The sequence below is a fragment of the Protopterus annectens genome, chromosome 2.part2 (genome assembly GCF_019279795.1).
Source record: "Protopterus annectens isolate FY-2018-M chromosome 2.part2, PAN1.0, whole genome shotgun sequence".
Classification (NCBI taxonomy): Eukaryota; Metazoa; Chordata; order Ceratodontiformes; family Protopteridae; genus Protopterus; species Protopterus annectens.
In genome coordinates, this window is record NC_056730.1 from 167,361,502 (window position 1) to 167,384,026 (window position 22,525).

At 41.4% G+C, this 22,525-nt stretch overlaps 1 protein-coding gene across 1 annotated transcript in view; it reads right to left on the bottom strand.

Moving 5' to 3' along the window:
- The window catches only part of LOC122795582 (zinc finger protein 354B-like), a 697,034-nt gene extending 677,038 nt beyond the window's left edge, over positions 1-19,996 (bottom strand). Inside the window, exon 1 of the mRNA XM_044063832.1 lies at positions 19,826-19,996. Coding sequence (XP_043919767.1) covers positions 19,826-19,861 — 36 coding nt within the window. The 5' untranslated portion in view covers positions 19,862-19,996. The remainder of the gene's footprint in view (positions 1-19,825) is intronic.
- Between the last annotated feature and the right edge of the window lie 2,529 nt (positions 19,997-22,525).

Genomic DNA, 22,525 nt, shown 5'->3' on the forward strand with positions numbered 1-22,525 from the left:
ACTTGCAAAGAAAAGGAATTACTGCAGGAAAAAGAAAACTGATTTAAATGACTGAGAAACATCAAAGACCCTGTCAGGCCATTCACTGATAAAACAGGCAAATGACTGTGAGAAACAATTCCTTCAAGTCTAACAAAATCTTTATAGAGCTGCTTATGAAAAATGAACTGTTTCAAGTAATTAGTACACCCACTCATGGTTTAAATTCTTATCTGGTGATCAGGTTACATGCCATAATTTAGATAACACAATATCAAATTGTTTTGGTAGTCTACTGCTAACAAGCTAGTAGCTAAAAAAGCTGTTGCTCAGTCAAAGAGCTCAATTAAGGCACCAGTATTATAACTCAATTTTAAAGAAACAAGAAATTGTCTGTATAAACAGTGCCAGCTGCCAAAATTTACTTCAGTAAACTCTTAGTTAACTGCAATTCAAGCAACCAGTACTATCAAGCAACCAGCAAAAAAAAACAAAAATCAAAGAAATACAGTACAATTTTCATAGGTTGCCCCCCCCCCCCCTGCAGAAATACAGAAATATAACTTATGTTTTTAGAGTTTTAAAAAGGAAGATAGGAATACATTCCTTCTCTCCCCAACCTAAGTCAAACCAAACAAATAGTATAGGACACAGTATTAGTCAGCCGTATTTTTAATAGCAACTCTCAAGCAACCAGAAATTACAGTTATCCAGCATCTAACAATCCCCATGAGTGCCAGTTAACTGAGAGTTTACTGTTGTAAGAAGAGATCTAATTACCTGCAAATATGTTAGGTTTTCAGTCAAATTTCATCGTTTTGTTTCTAAAAGCAGTTTAACACTAAAATGTAATGTTAACACAGGATTCTTTTTTTCATAAACTGTCCTTTGGATAAGATGTTAAACTGAGGTCCCAAATGCTTGAACAGTAGTAACTCAAGTGGATGTAAAATATGCCACAGCACCTATCAAAAAGAGTAGTGGAAGTGCCCTGATGCCCTGGCCAAATTTCCTCTAGCAGTAGTAGTACTAGCTCAGGTCTCCCATGGAAAGAAGCCACTAGCCTAATGGGACTAAGCCAGTCAACAAAGGATGAATAAAATAAATGCATAAACAAAAGAAAATTGTAAGACAATAGACTGCTTTACTAGTGGGAAAAGTGAAAGAAATTTTATTTTTCACTGGCTAAACCTGCTGCTGTTCAACACACATTTTCACATTGTCTTAATGCATATTCAGATCAATATAGTTGGGACATCAGTTTAGATACTTTGGACATTTCAAACGTTACATGTGGCAGTTAGCACAGAAGGTTAAAACTGTGAGACATAGTTTCTGAGGAATAGTGCTTCATTATCTCGGCCCTCACATGCCTACTGTTTGATCTTCACCAAATCACTTAACTAGACACTGCTCCAGGATTGCCCCTGAAAAAGGATTGTGCATCCAGTGGGCCCACCTGGTTAACAAATGGGTATTATCAAATGAGCACTAATGAAAGCTGTACTTCTTATGCCCATGTTCAAGGAAAAGTGTGATTAAGCAGGCATATTTCTACTTTACCCTACCCATGCTGGCAAGTTACTGAAAAAATACTTCAGACCTAAATTTTAGTCTACAACAAGCTATTATTTACGTTGTGATGTCAATTTGACTGCAGTTCATTTTAAATAAAATTCTTGAAGGCAGTCATGTTGTAATAAAGCAAATTTTATTCTACAAACAAGATAGCTGCATCTTGGGAATCATAAAAGTGAATCTAGATATAGCAAATAGCTAGCTAGCTAGTTCATCAGCTTAAGTAGTTCTTTTGGAATATTCTCCAATTAGAATTGGGTCCATATTACAACATCGAAAGCTCAGGTCAGTGAATACCTACTCACCGACCAATATACAGCGAAATGTCACTTCTGCGAATGGCCACTACAGTGAATTTTTTCCTACGGGGGGGGGGGGTTGCTTGGCCAAGCAGAAATGACAGCATTACAAACCTAACACAGTGGGGGGGGGGGAATCACCCCACACACCTTCCCCAACTAAATATACCAACTCCGAGATTGCACTACAGTGGGAAAAAGGGTAAATCCACTATGATGGCCAAGCAATTTTCCCCTAGGAAAAAATTCACCGTAGTGGCTGTTCACAGAACTGACATCTTGCTGTTTATTGTTCGGTGAACAGGTGTTTGCTGACCTGAGCTTTCAATATTATCATATAGACCCTTAGAGTTTACCTTTTTAGCTGACTGTTACCCATCATCCAATAAATGTTCTTTTCTTCCTCATTACAGCTCAGATTGTTGCACTTCTGGAAACTTAAATTTTGAACACGCTTCTCATTCTCCCCCATATCCATTACATTTCTTTATGCCAGAAAATACTCTATTAAACAGAATATGTCATAAAGACACGATCAAAGAATAACAATATTCTATTCACTTGTCTCTACAATACTTCAAACTTGGTTTCCAGTCATGTCATTTTTGACAATATCTTTTGTTCACACTGCAGCCTGACAAAGCATGGCTATGCTTCCTTATATCAAACTGCAGGATGAGGTCTGAAATAATTACATAAAACATAATTACATTTATTGTCTTAGCCTGCATAAAAGCGGTGTCTAAAATAATTCTCCTTACAATCACAATTCTGGCACTTTTGCTTTAGCATCCCACTTAAAACATGGAAACCTTCAATATATGTTTTCAGGCTGATACTGCCCACACTGAATTCTCCAGCACTTCTGATAAGGTTACTCATTCCAGGCTGATACACAAGCTTGCCGGGATGTGTTTCTGTCTTCAGTTAACTGTTTGAATACAGAGTGGATAAATATAATTTGGAAGATAAAAGTCAAGTCATATTATCGCAATCAGGGTATTCCTCTGGGGTCCAAAACAGTCTCTATTTATTTAACCTACATATGACATGTATAGATTTTCAGGGTATTCCTCTGGGGTCCAAAACAGTCTCTATTTATTTAACCTACATATGACATGTATAGATTTTCATAGACACTATTTTTGTGCAATTTATGCCGATATTTAACTCTGAAAAACTATCTCAGATTCTGAAGAAATGTCTCTCTAATTCTGAAAATGTGCATTGCCAACAATTTTCTTAATATAGCTTTTATCACTAGACCAAAATTAGCAATGTGGCCATTAATGCTGGGAAAAAAAACAAAATATGACTTGAAAAACTTAGATCAAAGGCTGTTTATCATATAGATTAAATGTGGTGGAGGTCACAGTCTTTTTTTGATTTAAGTATTACAGTACATACTTTGCCTTTTCAGCTTTTCCAGGTTAGGGGTCACTACAGTAGATGGCCTGCTAATGATTGGCAATCAATTTTTATGGTGCCGAGTTTCCAGCCCAACTTCAGCAAAGGCACGCCCATTCACGCATGTCTTTTGGAGACCACTCGACCACAGGGAGGACATGCAGACTCCACATAGAAGGCACTCCAGCCGAGAATCGAACAGGAGAACCTCTTGCTGTGAGGCAACAACGCTACTGCTGTACCACCGCAGATACTAAATGAACTAAATTTTTTTATCACACGATATATTATAGCAATAACCCATGCCTGGGTGTGGGTAATGCTGGATTTACCCACAGTTGGTGTGGTTTGGTCACGAGGTATAATGCCTCCTTGTTGCCCTTCCGCAGCTGTCTGGTATTCTGCGGCAGATCTGATGTACTGCGCATGCTTACGCAGTACATCAGAGCTGTGGGTGGAAGCAACTGAGAAAGCAAGATCTTTGTTGCTTTTTACAAACTGTTTCGCTATGTTAAAGGAGTTTAACATAGCGAGACAGCTTTAAAAAAAGCAACTGAGAATCTCCGTTGCTTTTTTTAAACTGTCTCGCTATGTTAAACCCATTTAACATAGCGAGACAGCTTTAAAAAAAGCAAAGGAGAAAGGAAGATCTCAGTTACTTTTTATAAAGCTGTCTCGCTATGTTAAACTCCTTTAACATAGCGAGACACTGTGCAACGGAGATCTTGCGTTCTCCGTTGCTGTAAAAAAAGACTTATACTAATGGAAAAAGTCTGGGCGACCGGATCTTTTTCCATTAGTATAAGTCTGATTTACAATGTGCACGCTGATCAATCAGCGTGCACGTTTTAGAATATTAATGGGGGGGGTCGTTGTATAATCCGCATTATTAAAAAGAATGGGCAGCATTTGCATATTTTAAAAGAAAACTGAAAAGATTCAGAGTTACTAAACGAATTGCAGGCATAGCAAGTATATGTGATAAGCAAAGGTTGTCAGATTTGTGTCTGTTTTCCCTTAAAACAGATATAAGAAGTCGTATTTTTCATCAGTATTATTATTATTATTATTATACAGGCCCTTACAAAACAAATTTAATGCTTAAATGCTGTGGTCTCAACATAAAAAAAAACAAAAACTTTTTTTTATAAGTTTAAATAGCTCCTTCAATGAATGGTATGCCAAGAAATTCTCCTAACAATTATTCTGGACTTTACCCTTAAGACCACAAGGATATGGTTGACCTACATTCAGGGGAGACCAGGGTAATACTCATAATTGCTGAAAATTTGGCCAGGATACTGAGAAACTTCCTTTTACTTTTTTCTGTTATTTCTGATTTTATTGCTCATTTTTATTCAAAAACAATTGATGTTTATTTTGAAGGTGTGAGTGCGATTAGTGGCATTTCATAACATGCCCTCATTCTTTTGATAAAAAAATCCCATTGCAGTTATGTCCATGTTCCATGAAAGCATTAAAAAGCACATACTCCCCTTCTTAATTCTTTCTCCTAACCCCCTTTTAACTTTAGCAATTACTGCTCTTTTCATCTTTGTTGTCTTTTTGTTAAACTTTTTTAAACCATGCCTCCACCTCTTCAGACTCCTCCTTTCCATTTCTCATAAGCGTTATGTTTGCATTAATTGCTTGCCTCACACTGCCATGCATGTAGCCATATTAAAGTTCCTCTTTTTGCCTCTTCCTCATTATTTTCCCCATAGCCCTGAGTATCCCATCCTTAGCAGAATCAATTGCTTGTTTGCTCCCAGTTTTCTAACATACAGTTTACCACCTTTCCCAGTACAATATAATCCACTCTTCTGAAATATCATAGGTAGGTACTAGGCTATTGGCCCTTGGGCCTATATAAGCCTAGCCAAAAATGTACCCTGGCTTTCGGCACCCAAGAAAATTGTTTTCCTGTGCCCCTGTCGAGCAGAGCCACAGAAGTGATCCTTGGGGTGAATTTCCTATTTCCCATTCAATCATCAAGATTTTTCTTGAAGAGTGCTAATGAGGAGCTCTGCTTGACATAGATAGGTAGTCTGTTCCAGAGTATGGGAGGTCTCTGGGACAGGAATCTATCCCTCCAGCATGTTCTGTTTATTGCGGTGATAGGGTTTAGGTCCCTAGAGCGTGTAGCTCGGAGGGATTGAGATTTCTTTAAGTGGAGCATGTCCAACAGCTCTGGGTTTGACATAGCTTTGTATGTTAGGTAGAGATCGCCTCGGAGTAGGCGATATGCGACGAAGTAAAGCTGGATTTTTTGAGACGGTTTGTGTAGGGCATCTGTTTGAGGCCAGTAATCCTCTTTGTGAGGTATTTCTGTGGCCTTTCCAGTTGTTGTAGATGTCTTGTGAGGAACATACCAAAAGGGGCGTTGTACTCTATAATGGGTCTGAGTGATGAGTAGAGAGGAACAATGACCTCTTTTTTTCTGGATGAAAAACCTTTTGTGATGAGGTGAGCCACGTAGAAGGATTTCCTGACCACTGTGGCGATGTGATTATCAAAGGAGAGACTACTGTCCACCTGTGTCCCAAGGTCTCATCACATTTTCGACATTAAGTAGACTACCAGCTATGTGGTAGTTCATGGGTACAGAGTTTTTATCAAAGGGGATGACAATACACTTTTTGGCATTGAGCTTCAGGTCATGGCTTTGACACCAGGCATCTGTCTCAGTGAGGCCCTTTTGTAGTATGTCCACATCGTTAGGAGTTTCGATTATGGCTACTAGTTTGCAGTCATCTGCAAACTTTGTTAGCCAAAGACCTTCTGTGTTTGGTATCTACTTCTCTGAAGTACAGGCTAACAGGAGAGGACCCAGGACTGAACCCTGTGGTACTCCACTTGTCACTGGTCTGAAGTCGGATTTGGAGTCTGCTACTTTGACAGTGTGGGTTCTGTCCGTGAGCCAGTTGGCAACCCATCTTGTGACATAGGGATTTTATACCTAGTTTAGTGAGCTTATCTATAATTCCAGAGTGGGGGATGGTGTTGAAAGCCTTGGCGAGAGCTAGATAAGCTGTGTGAACCACCTTACCCTCATCTATGGCTTTGGTGACTGTTTCAAAGAAGTCAATCAGGTTTAGGAGACATGATCTGCCTTTTACAAATTTGAACTGGGTAGGGTCCAGAGTTTGGAGATAACCAATGTCTTTGTTTAGGAGTTCCATGATGATACGTTCCATGGCCTTGCAGAACAGGCTCGTCAGGCTAATGGAGCAGTAGTTCCCAGGGTCTGTCGTGGCTCCAGGCTCGTCAGGCTAATGGAGCAGTAGTTCCCAGGGTCTGTCGTGGCTCCCCCTTTGTGGAGTGGGATAACCGTCACGGTGCGCCATTCAGTGGGCACAAAGCCTGAGGTGAGGCTATGATTGAACATGGTACTTGGGTAGGGTGTCAGTTCATTCTGTAGTTCGTGTAGAACGCAGCCTGGGATATTGTCAAGTCCCATGGATGCTGTGTTCTTGGCTTTGGAGAGTGTGTTTTTTTTTACCTGTGCAGCTGTGATTACAGGAACTTTGCATTCTTCCCGTATAGAGATGGGTCCTCTGGGGGGTGTGAGGGGGGTAAAGTTAGCACTGAACCTATCTGCCAGGATGTTGGCAATATCAGTTGCTTCTGTATATTTAGTGCAATTGTGCTGTAACTCAGAGCAGATCAGAGTGTTGCCATTGAGATTCTTGACATAGCTGTAGAATGCTTTGTGGTTGTCTTTAGAGTCTGTGGCAATTTTGTTTTCGTAACTAGCTTTGGAGGATTTTATGAGGGATCTCAGCTTCTTTCTGAGGTTGAACAGTGAGTTCCTCCAGTCATGGGATTTAACTCTTTTTTTTTGCAACAGTTTCTTTCTTCTGTTGTCGAGTTTGTTTGTGGCAGGGGACCACCAGACTGGCTTCCGTTTTTTGGAGAATAGCATCTTTGGTTCTATTAGGGATAGCAGGATCCATGCACTCGTTTAAGTGCTTATAAAGTGCATTTGTGTAGGATTCAGCAGTCGTACCTCCATCGTCCGTCTGCATGGGTGTCATGAAGTTTGCCACTTCTGAATTAAGAAGTGTGAAGTTGGCTTTGGAGAAATTTTTTACGGTGGTTTCCCTAATTGGGGGTGTGGGGCGGGATGTGGATGTCTAGGGTGATTAGCTTGTGGTCGGATCTGACCAACGAGGAACTTACCTCTGGTGTGGAACACCGGTTGCCCATGTTGGTAATGACCAGGTCTAGGATATTGCTGCCCCTGGTGGGGGTGTGAATAAGTTGATCCAAGGTGCTGGAATTTATGAATTCCAGAAAATGTTGAGCAAAAGAGTTGGAACAGGAGTAGTTTTCCAGTTAATGGTGGGGTAGTTGAAATCACCCATTATTAGGGTGTTGGGTTGTACCCTAATACTTTCCAGTGCATCAAGAAATGATGAGTGGGAATCCTGGGGCATGGTGGGGGGTCTGTAGCAAGCTACAATTTGGATTGCAGTCTTGCCCAGAGTTAGTTGCACTTGGATAATCTCGGATGTATTATGCTGTGCAACTAGCCTGGAGGTGGGGATATCCTTAGTGAATATGGACACGCCTCCACCTTTAGTGCTTCGTTCCAGGTTAGGTGGCCGAAAGGTGTGGAATGAATTATAGCCTGGTAATGCAGGTGTGCTTGCTGGAGCTTTGAACCAGGTCTCTGTCACTGCACAGATGTCGATGTTCTCCATTTTAAGGAGTGCCTCGAGTGAGTGCATTATGAGGTTTAGACTTCTAGCATTGAGTAGCATTACCCTCAGATTTTGCTTGCTTGTACCTGTTACAGTGGTGAATTTGTCATTTGAACCTTGCCTAAAAAAGGCACTATAGGGGTGGCAAGAGCCTTAGCCAGTATCCGGAATCCCAAGGGCGACAGGTGCAAGCCATCTCTGGCAAAGCATCGTGGTCTGTTGATCATGTCTTCCCAGGCAGACAAATACTGGATACCCTTAGAATGACACCAGAAGCCTAGCCAATTGTTGAAGTCAATCATTTTGTCCTTGTACTGTGGTATCATTCTGGGTGATGGCAGGATGCTACTGAGGGCTAGGGTCATACCTGCCTGGGCTACAAGATCGGACAGCTTCTCCATGTCTCTTTTCATGTAGTCCAGGGAGGTACGTCTCAGGTCATTCACACCAACATGGACAATGACAGTGTCATATTTGTACTTGTTGTGGAATGAAAATAAAACAGCCTTGCAGGTCTTGAACCCAGGACCCTATATACTATAGGACCCTATATACTATAGTCACAGTAGTTAATCACCAAGCCATCACAGCAGTAATAACTTTTTTTATTTTTACCTTTAAGACCTACTCTAAACTACACAGTGAGCATAATCAAACTACACAGTGGGCATAATCACTGTTGGTTGACTGGGTTAACCTGGCCACCCATGACACCCTGTTCACTAGTTAGAACCATGCCCAGAATACTATCCTTTTTGTTACAGTCCTGCACCAGCTGATGGAAATCCTAATGGTCCTACACCAGCTGTCTGAAATCCTAATGGTACAAGACCTCAATCCACTTCAAAGCTCTCTACACTGTGGTCAGAATCATCCAGTCTGCTCCTGGCAAATTCAGATGCCTCATGAGTATTACAGTCTGCCATCCACATCACTTCTTTACTCTCTCCTCCAGCCTCTTAACCCTCTTTCTTGTTATATCTAGTGGATGATACACTGCATCAATCAGCTTTCATCCTTTCTCTACTTGAACCACCAGGGAAGGTGCATGGCATGCTAATACCACAAAACAAAAGCAAAGTATCAGATTCTCCAAGAAGCACACAAAGGTATTCCTAGACATATCAACATATTATTGAACATTACAATGTCAGCCTCAAGCAACTAAAACCAAATACATTTTAAGGGCCATCTATAACACTAGAAAAGGACAAAGAATATTATGAAAGAAGATGAATGCTCAAAGACATGCAACACCCCAAAAGGTCTCCAGAACCCACCATCCTCTTTTCCATCTCAAAAGGTGAACATCAAATACTTTCACCTCTCCCCAACTACAACAGAAAGAACATAATTCAGCTATCCGAAAACACATCTATAAGAATGCAGTTGCATAACAATGGCAGTTTGTAATATTTTTGAGCTAATTCATTTTACGGCCATATCTCAGGGCTGAACTTGATACAAAAGTTCCCACACAGAAAATAAATTTACTCAGTGAGCGCATGACTGTGTCACTTGTCAAATGTATGTGCAGTTTGTACTTCAAAGCCACCGAAATGTAATAAAATTGAAGAAGCCCTTGAAATGCAATGTAGTGTATACCTCAAGTTTGGTAGATGCAAATTCTGTAAAGGCTGGCCAATTGCAAAGGTCTTGCAAGTATCATGTATTCTATTTATACACGAAGGTGTTCAATGGGAGCCCTTAGGAGGAGGTATATATGAAATAGGTACGGCCTTAGGCACCGTATTTCGAAGCGGAAACTGGAAGAAATTAAATGGCAGGAAAATCAAAAACATCAGCATGACTAGGAGTATGTCTGATAGATCATACGTTCAAGATAACTCCGGTGACCTCTAACTGTAAAACAGCATGGAAATGGCCGTATGAAAACCACCTTTAGAGCTGGTACAAGCTCAGGTTAAAATAAAATTTCCATCCGTGATGGATAGCAAAGTAAAGTACCAGAGAATTTCACTTAAAACTCTTCACATGCAAATATATAACTAATAATTTCATTTTTGTGGATAAACATAATTTAATCAAACTCAAGAAGGGAAGGGGATTCCATTGATTTTCAAGCCATCCATCTGCTATACTGGACAGTGGTAACACCACATCAGGAGTAGTCTGCCCATTTATGATGGCATTACAAAGGAATTAAAATGGCAAACAGCATGCAGTAAAAATGTGATGGATATGGAAGATGCAAGATATGAGAACTGACTTGCTTATTTTTATTAACTTATTCACATTTGTTAACTGGGTGAATAAGCTGGTCTGAAAACCTTATTAGGTCATGACCTAGGCGAGACACAGACATTACATAATGCCTATGCAACGGAACCATAACATCACATGGGAGAATAGTAACATTAAAAAATATATACAGTAGGATCTGAAACTGCTTTACAAGCACACAATGCACTAAACAGGGTAGAACTTCACTGTGCCTTATAGGTTCATAGGTTTATACTAGGCTATCTGCCTTAAGGCATTTATAAGCCTAGCCCAGAGTTTTGCGGCTTGCGCCACCCCTTATATGAAAAAAATACTGTGCCCATTAGTTTGTTTTGCCTCTGTCCAGCAGTGGCACAGAGATGATTCCCAGGGTAAACCTACGATCTCCCATCCACAGGTCAAGATTTCTCTTGAACAGAGCCAGTGAGGTGCTCTGCCTCACATGGACCGGGATTCTATTCCACAGCATAGGGAGTCTCTGAGTGATAAATCTATCCCTCCAGCACGTCCTATTTATATCCGTGCTAAGGTTTAAGTCGCTTGCTCTAGTGGTTCTGGTGGATTTGGATTTTTTGAGGTGGAGCATGTCCATTAATTCCTGGTTGGACATGGCCTTTTACGTCAGGCACATGTCACCTCTGAGCAGACGGTATGCGACTGAATAGAGCTGGAGTTTCTTCAATCTGGCAGCATATGACAGATTTTGTAGTCCCTTTATCCTTTTGGTGAGGTACTTTTGGGGTCTTTCCAATTGCTGCAGATGTCGGGTGAGATACATCCCGAATGGGGCATTGTACTCGATCATTGGTCTGATAAGTGAAGAGTACAGGGGAACAATGACCTCACTAGATCTGGATGTGAATCCCTTCATGATCAGGTGGGCAATGTAGAAGGTCTTTCTAACCACTTTAGCAATGTGAGTGTCAAAAGAAAGGCCACTGTCAATCTGGGTCCCCAGGTCCCCGATAACCTCTTCTGTGCTTAGAGGATTGCCACCTATGTGGTAGCTTGGGGTTACCTTGTTTTTCCCAAAGGGTATGACTATACATTTTTTGGCGTTTAACTTCAGGCCATGGCTCTGGCACCAGCTATCAGTTTCCATGAGTCCCCTCTGAAGGATATCCGTGTCTGATGCACTTTCCACTATGGCGCCCAGTTTGCAGTCATCTGCAAACTTTGTCAGCCAAAGTCCTCCCATCTTGGCCTGTACTTCTGAGAAGTAGATGCCGAACAATAGGGGGCCAAGGACCGAGCCCTGTGGGACACCACTTGTGACCGGCTTGGAGTCTGATATAGCGCCAGCAACTCTAACCCTGTGGGTTCTGTCCTTAAGCCAGTTTGCAACCCATCTTGTGACATATGGGTTTACATTTAAGTTGGTAAGTTTTTCTACAATACCTGAGTGGGGTATTGTGTCGAAAGCCTTTGCAAGGTCGAGGTAGGCTGTATGGACTGCCTTTCCCTCATCAATGGCCTTGGTGACTGTTTCGAAGAAGTCGACCAAGTTCAAAAGGCATGATCTGCCCTTGACAAAGCCAAACTGGGACGGGTCCAATGTCTGCAAGTCCCCTATATCTTTGTTTATGAGCTCCATTATGATCCTCTCCATAGCTTTGCAGACTAGACTTGTTAAGCTTATGGGGCGGTAATTACCAGGGTCCGTAGAAGCACCGCCTTTGTGGAGTGGGACCACAGTTGCCACGCCACTCCTTGGGCACGTATCCTGTGATAAGGCTGAGATTAAACAGCTGCCTTATGTGCGGGTTTAGTTCCTCATTGAGCTCGTGTAGCACACAGCCGGGGACACCATCCGGTCCCATTGATGCTGTGTTTTTAGCTTTAGAGAGAGCAGCTTTTACCTGCGCATTTGAGATGTCTGGGAGGCTACACTCCGCTGGGATAGTTATCTCTCCTTTCGGGGGGAGAGGGGGGTGAAGTTTGCACTGAACCTGTCTGCCAGTATGTTGGCAATGTCTGTGGGTTCAGTGATTTTTGTATCATTTTGGACTAATTCTGAGCATATCTGGGAGTTTCCACCCAGGTTCCTAACATAGCTGAAAAAGGCCTTATGATTGTCTTTTGAATCCATGGCAATTTTTCTCTCAAAACTGGCCTTAGCTAATTTTATGAGTGCTCGTATTTTTTTACTAAGAATGATCAGGGGCGACTTCCCTTTTATGGATTTTGTTTTATCATGTAATAGCTTTCTCCTCTTATTGTAAAGTTTGTTAATGGCTGGGGTCCACCAGACTGGACGTTTGCCCTTGGTGGAAAGAGTCTTGGTTTTATTTGGGATTGCCTGATCCATGCAGTCCTGGAGGTGTTTATAGAAGGCATTTGTAAGGGCTTCCGCAGCTTGGGTTGTGGTTTCCTCTGGCTCAGGGGCCTTGAAGGATACCACACCAGTCTTGAGTAGTGTGAAGTTTGCTTTAGAGAAGTTCTTCACTGTGGTCTTTTTTGTTTGGGGTGGGGGCGGGATGTGGATTTCCAGTGAGATTAGTTTATGATCAGATCTCACCAATGAGGGATATACTTCCGGTGCGGAGCATTTTGTCACCATGTTTGTGATAATGAGATCTAGTATATTTTCTCCTCTCATGGGAACAGTGACTAGTTGTTCCATGGCAATTGAATTTATGAACTCCAGGAACCGTTGAGCTAGAAAGTTAGGGCTTGAGTAATGTTCCAGTCTATATTCGGGTAGTTGAAGTCACCCAATATGATGGTGTTTGGAGATACATTTATACCCTCCAGTGTCTTCAGGAAGGCTGTGTGGGGTTCCTGAGTTCTCCATACTGAGAAGGGCCTCGAGTGCGTGCATTTTGAGATTCAGACTTCTGGCATTGAGCAGCATTACCCTCAGTTTCTTCTCATTTTTGTTTTCTAGGGTGGTAGGTTTAGAATTTGAGCCTTGCCTAAAAAAGGCACAATGGGGGTGGCAAGAGCCTTAGCCAATATCCGGAATCCCAGGGGTGACAGGTGCAAGCCGTCCCTTGCGAAGCAGCGTGGCTTGTCAAGCATGTCATCCCAGGCAGACAGACACTGGATCCCCTTTGAATGACACCAGGAGTTAAGCCAATTGTTAAAGCTGATCATCTTGTCTCTATATTGTGGTATCATTCTTGGTGAAGGAAGGATACTGCTCAAGATCAGGGTCATACCTGCCTGGGCTACACAATCAGAGAGCTCCTCTATGTCTCTTTTCATGTAGTCCAGGGAGGTACGTCTCAGGTCGTTCACACCAGCATGGACAATGACTGTGTCATATTTGTACTTGCCGTGGAGTGACCGAAGTGCTTGTGTTATGTGGCGAATTCTAGCGCCCGATAGGCAGCTTACTGTGACCCTCTCCTTGTTCAACCTGGTGAGTGGGACATCAGTGTGTCTGACTATGGAGTCACCTATGACAAGTAAGTTTGGTGTTGTATTTGGCCTTAAGGGCTGTGACTGCTTTGCACACTGATTTTGTGGTTTATGTGTTGCTTGTGGGGTGTCTTGAGGTAGCAGTTGCTTGGGTGTCTGCTTTGGAGGCCTCTGCTGTTTAGGTAAATTTTTACTCAGAGACTCCGAGTAAGTCTTTGTGTGTTTGACTCAGTGGTGTGGTAGCATTATGTGAGGCTGGTTTTGTGGTGTGTGTAGTTGCCTTCTCCTCTTGTCTGGTCTTGCCAGTCCTGAGTTGAGAGAGCTCAACCTCCAGTTTGGCTAAACAGCTGCATCTCTCGCAAGTATTTGTGTTATGTGGGAGGAGGAAAGGGTTGTCTGTGTACATGAGGCAATTGTAACATTGCCTCAATATTCCCAGATTCACCAACTGGGCAGGAGAGGACGCCAGCATCTGGCCCTTTGACATGCTAGAAATTTAAGAAGTTAGGTATGAGACTGAATAAGAGAGGACTTAGTAAGGAAGTGGGTACTCCTGGGGGGGGTTTCGAAAGTGAGGGACCTTGTATAATATAGGAGTGCTTAACCTGCAAGGTAGATGCTTTTAAGACAAGTGCTTTTTTTTTTTTTTTTTACAGAAAAAACTTTTAGGAACAAGTGCTGCGCTTTTTAGTTAAGGGATATACTGTTTAGGTTACTAGTAGAGCAGTTCTAAGGGAAAAAATGAAGAACAGACTTTATGGAGCCAGAAAAAGTTTAACCTTGTTAAACCCGCGCTGCCCGATGCTGCTCTAATGGCAACTCCGCGCTAAAGCGTGCTTTATAGCAGGGGGCTGGAAAAGGCAGGAAATGACCCAAAATGGCCAATGAATTACAAGTTACTGTCTTAAACTACTCCTCTGAGGACAAACAGGCAGCTCAGTACTCCCCACTCCCACTGGTGAGTAAAGAAACTTCCCCCTGACCAAACAAAGAAAATGGAGAAGTACAGGAACCAAGACAAAGCCCAGGGATCAGCAAAACCTGATCACTGGAACAACTAGCCAGGAAAGTTAGGAGAACAAGAATATTTTTTTGTTTTTTTTTAATTTTTTTCACAGACAGAACAGAAAACACAATAAATGCTTTGCTTTTCGATTAAATGCTATCAAAAGCTAGTACACTTGAGTGTATTAGCCTGTAGTTTAACTTTTAAGCAAACAAACTAAGAAGTGCAACCAAAAATTAAAGCTTATAAAAACAGGAAAAACAGGTAATACCACTATAAAATAGACAGAAACAGTCGTCAAATAACACAAATGGTCGAAAAATGCAAGAAAAAATACTTAAAATCAGGAAAGATGCTTCTTCTGTTCTCTGCTGCTCTAGGAACTCTGCTGGATACCACGAGGAGCTGTGCTGAGTTCTCATACAAGGATGGCAGACAAAGAAAGCACGCTAGAGAGAAGTTTTATCAAATTTGGAGGGGGAACAATTGAAAATTAATTTAAGGAAATCGTACTTCACCAAATGAGGAATAATGCTCTAAAATGTACTACCAGAGTTAGTGATATGTAGATTAAAACAATTCAAGGATACCAGAGATAAACAGCATAAAAGGTGCTAGTTGCACTACACTGAACTTACTAGATCAATGATTTTCACTCAGCCATTTCATAAGTGTGAAGGCATGTCTTAAGGTGCTAGCTGCACTACACTGAACTTACTAGATCAATGATTTTCACTCAGCCATTTCATAAGTGTGAAGGCATATCTTATGTTGACAAAAGACAATGGCCCCGTGGTTTTCGATGACAGGAATAGATGAAACAGAGAGGGCAGTGATGGGTCCATACAGGACTGCCGCATTTTGGTTTGCCAACAGCAATACATGAACATTTACTGTTTCTGAGTTAAGAATAGAACACCAAGAGCAACATTCTTATTAATATACTACACTAAGAAACAAGCAGCTACTAATATTTCAAATGTTGGAAAATGGCACCCTTTTGTTACTTTAGTATGTCATCTAGGTTTGGGTTGAAGGCTCTAATCATAAGCAAGGCATGGTTAACAGCAAAAACATAGCACTGGTATAATTTTAACTACTGGCAAACTGATGACTTTACATATTGGGAAGCTATGTATGAAAGGAAAGGGTACACCAAGCAACACTACGTTATGCAAGTATGTGAAGGTGGGGGACAGTGACAGGAAAAGAAGATATTTTTTTCTTAAAACAAATCACTTGAAGTACTCAGTAAGTACTCAGTATTTGCCAATGTCCCACCATCAGAAGTACTCAGTATTTGTCAATGTCCCACCATCAGGAACAGAGAAGCTTGAAACTGCATACTACCAATGAATACTCAAGTGTGTGGACTGAGCAGGAAAGTATCTGAACAAGAAGGCTATACCACAGGCTGCTGTTAAAGGCAGCAGAACAGAGTTAATGGCAGAATGCAATAAAAGGGAATTCACTAAATCTTGCACTTCCTTGTGGCATGCAAACAAGGAAAAACATGGCACTGACTAAAAAACTTGACCATTCATCCAAAGCCTAGAAAAAATGTGTTTATTTGCACAAGAGAAAACACAAATCTAAAATAATCTTCACATCCACCAAATCTATGCAGAACAAGCCCAGAGACTATGTACTGCACACAAACTAATACAGGATTTGGTGTGGATAATACAAGATTTTTGTAAAGTCTCTGATCATAATCAACTAGTTATGTCCACAGGACATGAATGTTAAGAAATGTATCTTGACAGCAGAACAAAGCAGAGCTTCAGAGATTATTTTTGACATCTATGCTGAGAACACTTAACAGATAATAATTGGGGAAAGCCTAATAATTATTTGCAATTTATTATGCTTTAACTGCTCCAATATACTACTAACTTCAGAAAAAGAGTAAAGGTCAAAGTTATACACCTGCCGAGGGTCTCGTGCTGGTTTGGGAGCCCAGTCTGGCCAACAAGACAAAACTTAAAAAAAAATGCACTGCTACTCTAGTCATTAAAAAATGCTCTGTTCAGCTACGTCTCTTATCTGAAACCAATGGGAAAAAAGCAACAGACACTAAACTTTCGGTGGTTTAAGTTGAGCCAAACAGAGAGAAGTTACAATCAGCATAGGTCTTTTTTGAAAGATGTCAGAGGAACTACACTGTCAGGAGGATTTAGTTGTGCTGTGGGGTATAATTACTGCGGCCACTAGGATTTGACTGTCCTTCTGTTAGACATTGAAGTAGTGATGTGATGCACAGGGGTGTGCAAGTGTCAGTGTATTTCCTCTGCTTGTAGGGTGAACTTCTTTTCTTTTTTCCATTTACTCAAAGTGAAAACCTCAGTTTCTCCTTCTTGCAAAACTAACCTCTATTGCTTCCTTCCATTTATTCAAGGTGAGCATCCGGTACCCTTACAATACTGTTTCAGGTAAATTACTTGGGAGTAAAGTAACTCCACTCAGAGTTTCATAGTTTTTCTTATTTTTTTTTTCTATTTGTTAGGGAGCACTGTCTGGTTAATTGACTTGTCAAATTGTTTTGGATTGGGGTCATTAAATAATTACAGGTTTAAGTTTCAGACTTTGTATCTTTCAGAAATCACTTGCTAATGCAAAGTTGTTTATTTTAGCAATTTTCTAATTATATAAATGAAACATTTAAAACTTGTTCATTTTTGGGTCTTTCTCCAAGTCTTAACCCAAGGCATTGAGAGGGTGTTGGATTTTCACTGTATGGTTTTGACAGCAGCAAGCCAAGATGTGTTTCTAGTCAACTAGTTATGAATGTATTTATTCACTTATTAAGCAAATATCATAGGTGTACAGTCATACAAGCGGCTGTAACTGATGTTGGGTGGGTGGGTGTGTGTATACAATGTGTATGAATACGTGGTTCCAATAGCCAAACAGTAGTTACAGTGTAAAGGAAGGTATCAGTTTGTAGTAATAACAGCACTGTCACATAAACCACATTTTTGGATACTATCCTTCGTTTCCTTGTTTTGTTGATATTTGATATTGTATTTATTATTTTGCTGTGAACACCCTGGGCAAAATGAAATCTAGATGTGTAATGTTAATTATCCGAAATGTGAAAACATTTTTAATTTTTTTAAAAGGACACTGGTGTAAAAACCTGACAGACTTCTTTGAAGCAGTCACCAAAGCCGTAGACAAGGGTAAGGTGTTTCACACAGCCTATCTAGATCTCGCTAAGGCTTCTGATACCATCCCCCACTCTGGAATTCTAGATAAACTCACTAAACAAGGTATAAATCCCAGTGTCACAAGATGGGTTGCCAGCTGGCTCACTGACAGAACCTACACTGTGAAAGTAGCAGACTCCAAATCCAACTTCAGACCAGTGACAAGCTGAGTACCACAGAGTTCAGTCCTGGGTCCTCTCCTGCTTGGTATCTGCTTTTCTGAAGTACTGGCTAACACAGAAGGTCTTTGGCTAACAAAGTTCGCAGATGACTGCAAACTAGGAGCCATAATCAAAACTCCTAACGATGTGGACATCCTACAAAAGGGCCTCACTGAGACAGATGCCTGGTGTCAAAGCCATGGCCTCAAGCTCAATGCCAAAAAGTGCACTGTCATCCCCTTTGGTAAAAACTCTGTACCCATGAGCTACCACATAGGTGGTAGTCAACTTAACACCGAAAATGTGAGGAGACCTTGGGACACAGATGGACAGTAGTTTCTCCTTTGATAATCACATCGCCACAGTAGTCAGGAAATTCTTCTACATGACACACATCACAAAAGGTTTCTCATCCAGGAAAAAAAGAGGTCATTGTTCCCCCCCCACTCATCACTCATTAGACCCATTACTAAGAGTACAAGCCCCTTTTGGTATGTACCTCACAAGACATCTACAACAACTGGAAAGGCCGCAGAAATAAATCACAGAGGATTACTGGCCTCAAACAGATGCCCTACATAGACCGTCTCAAAAAACTCTAGCTTTACTCCATTGCATATCGCCTACTCAGAGGCGATCTCTGCCTAACATACAAAGCTATGTCAAACCCAGAGCTGTTGGACATGCTCCACTTAAAGAAATCCCAATCCCTCCGAGCTACATGCGCTAGGGACCTAAATCTTGTCACCACAACAAACAGAATATGCTGGAGGGATAGATTCCTGTCCCAGAGACTTCCCATACTCTGGAACAAACTACCTATCTATATCAAATAAAGCTCCTCATTAGCAGTCTTCAAGAAAAATCTTGATGACTGGATGGAAAATAGGAAATTCACCCTGGGGAGTACTTCTGTGGCTCTGCTCGACAGGGGCACAGGAAAATAAGGGTACCTTTTTGGATAGGCTTATATAGACCCTAGGGCCAATAACCTAGTACCTACCTATGAAAATATACTGTGTTTGAACAATCTGTCTGATACTTAGTACAGATGTGTAAGGCTATGAGGTGCTTCTGTAGTACATGGTTTGATTCCCTTAGCCTTCATTTGTCTACTGTGTGACTCTGACCACATCACTTTACCAGCCAGTGCTCCTTGGTTGCCCCTGAAAAGGGACACTTGTATCCAGTGGACTATCCCAAGTTGTCAGCAAATGTATTGCTTATTTGTCTTCGGAATTCCTGCACCATTCAAGTATAAGCTGATTGGTGCTTCACTATAAGATATTTGACTATATGTCTTGTAGTTTAATGGGATGCCAAAAACATTTTTAATAAATATGATTTTCAAGGGAAGATAAGTTTACTATTGCTCATGCCAAGTCTGGTTTCGGCTAACAATGATTTTACTGTAAAACTTGAAATTCCAAATCTCTGTGACCACTGTAAAAGTGTCATTATATATTTACACACACACACAATGATTTATGATAACTTAAGGAGACACCTAGATTCATAGGTTACCACTAGAGGAGACACATCCAAGTAGTGGAAAAACTGTATGGCCAGGGGGTGGGGGAGGCAATTCATTACCTTGTCTACAGCCCCATTTGACAATGGGTCAACTGTGCAAACACTACACCAGAATATAATCGGTAGGAGTAAAAGTAATAACAACATGCTGTATTATAACTACTATACAATGGTAAAAGCACCCACTAAGATACAACAAATATTCATTTTTACTCCACAAAGGGAATAAAAGTAAAACTGCTTTACACAATACAACTTACAACACAATTTATTCCCGTTTACAGGTCTGTCCACTTAAACAACAAATACGTAAAATGAAGTACAAACACCAGGAACTTACATTATTCCCTTCCATTTTCATCACTCGCCCATTCATGTAACTCTTTCAAAAAGCACCATAAAACAATCTTTTCAATAATAACATTAATAGACTCAACAGAACTTCCTTTTCCTACACAAAAGCTCTTCCCTCTACTCCCACAATGCAGCGCTTTTAGTCCCAGCGTCTAGAGTCTTTTTGTGTTGTTGCTAGGAACGAGATGTCCTAGTTGTACACGGTTGTGTAATCCGCTTTCCTAAAATTTACCATTGCTGTTTTATTGGAATATGTAGTCTCCCCGCAAAAATATATTGCTCTCTAATTTAGTAAGGGGTTTATGAAACAACTGTTTGACGAAATGTGGTCGTAATACTCATTGCGCAGAAAATCGTATTTTAAATGTAAAATGTGCTTGTTTGTTTTAAGCACAGAAATATAAATAAAAATACCTTGGGTAGAGTATTTTTTTCAGAGTTACTCATTTACTCTCTTTATAATCTGCTATTCTAATGCCGATTAAGCTACAGAGACGTTGTACCCTGGGAAGACAGGCTTTGCTATGTAGGGGAAAAATGGGCTTTACCTGTTACTGTTCCTGATTTTCACCCAAATTTTAGCTCTCGCTCTGTCTTAATCTCTCGTCTCTCCTAAACCTGGTGACCTTTGGGGAAAGCCATCATACATCTCAAATGTCCAAAATTTTGCCTCATGTTCTTCGTGTGTTCCTTATAAAATTTGTTGGTTTTGGATTTTTGTGACAAATCGATGAGGACAGACGAGCATTGACTTCACATCTTTAAGAATTAATGCATGGCATTTTCTTTAAAAATGCTGCAGGATAAAACAACACCGTTTACATTAACAACGTTCTAAGTTTATAAGTCCAACATTTAAAATGTGTCCCTATTGGGGGGGTTGCCCCCCATTATTTTTGGCTTTATTTACATTTTTGTGCCAAGATGTTGCGAGCTGTCAGCCATCTTTACAGATGTACGATAGCTTAGCGACACAGATGTTGCTAAGGAAACAAGGACCACTTACTATTTGTATCTATAGGTACTTCCAGCTGACCCGTAATTATGGGATACTTTCAGTTTTGCCTCAGAAATAGTTGGGCTCTCATAGGTTCATAGTAGGCTATCTGCCCTGGGGCATTTATAAGCCTAGCCAGAGTGTGTTTGGCTTTCGCCTCCCATTTTAAATTAATTTTGCTATGCCCTTTTTCGAGGTTAGTATACTGTGCCTCTGTCTAACAGTGACACAGAAGTGATACCCGGGATAAACCTACGATCTCCCGTCCACTCATCAAGATTCCTCTTGAAGAGAGTCAATGAGGGACTCTGCCTAACCTGGACTGGGATTTTATTCCAGAGTGAAGGAAGCCTCTGGGTTATGAATCTGTCCCTCCAGCATGTCCTATTTATTTCAGTGCTGAGGTTCAAGTCTCTCGAGCGCGTAGCTTGGTGGGATTTGGATTTTCTGAGGTGCAGCATGTCCATTAATTCCGGGTTGGACATGGCTTTATACGTCAGGCACAGATCGCCTCTGAGAAGGCGGTATGCCACTGAGTAGAGCTGGAGTTTCTTTAACCGGGCAGCATATGGCATCTGTTTGAGCCCTTTGATCCTCTTGGTGAGGTACTTCTGGGGTCTTTCCAGTTGCTGCAGGTGTCTGGTAAGGTACATCCCAAAAGGGGCATTGTACTCAATTATGGGCCTGATGAGGGATGAGTAAAGAGGCACGATGACCTCCCCTGATCTAGATGTGAATCCCTTCATGATTAGGTGGGCTATATAAAATGCTTTTCTAACCACTTTGGCTACGTGGTTGTCAAATGAGAGATTGCTATAAACTTGGGTCCCCAGGTCCCTAATTACTTCTTCTGTACTTAATGGATTACCACCTATGTGGTAATTTGTGGGCACTTTGTTTTTGCCAAAGGGGATGACTATACACTTTTTGGCGTTTAGCTTGAGGCCATGGCTCTGGCACCAGTTGTCTGTTTCTATGAGGCCCTTTTGGAGGATGCTTGTGTCGGCTGGAGAGTCGATTATGGCGCCCAGTTTGCAGTCATCTGCGAACTTGGTCAGCCACAGTCCTTCCGTGTTGGCCTGTACCTCCGAGAAATATATACCGAACAAGAGAGGTCCCAGGACAGAGCCTTGTGGGACGCCACTTGTAACTGGTTTGGAGTCTGGTATGGCTCCAGCAATTCTAACCATGTGGGTTCTGTCCTTGAGCCAGTTTGCAACCCATCTAGTCATATAGGGGTTTATATTTAAGCTGGTGAGCTTATCTATAATGCCCGAGTGGGGTATTGTATCGAAGGCTTTTGCGAGGTCCAGGTAGGCTGTGTGGACCACTTTCCCCTCGTCAATGGCCTTGGTGACTGTTTCAAAGAAATCAACCAGGTTTAAGAGGCAGGATCTGCCCTTAACAAAGCCGAATAGGATCCAGTGTCTGTAGGTCCCCAATATCTTTATTTATGAGGTCCATGATGATCCTTTCCATAGCTTTGCAGACCAAGCTAGTCAGGCTTATGGGGCGATAGTTTCCAGGATCCGTTGAGGCACCACCTTTGTGGAGAGGGACCACTGTTGCTGTACGCCACTCTTTGGGTACATATCCTGTAGTAAGGCTGAGATTGAACAGTAGTTTTATGTTTGGGTTTAGCTCTTCTTGGAGTTCATGTAGGATGCAGCCCGGGACACCATCTGGTCC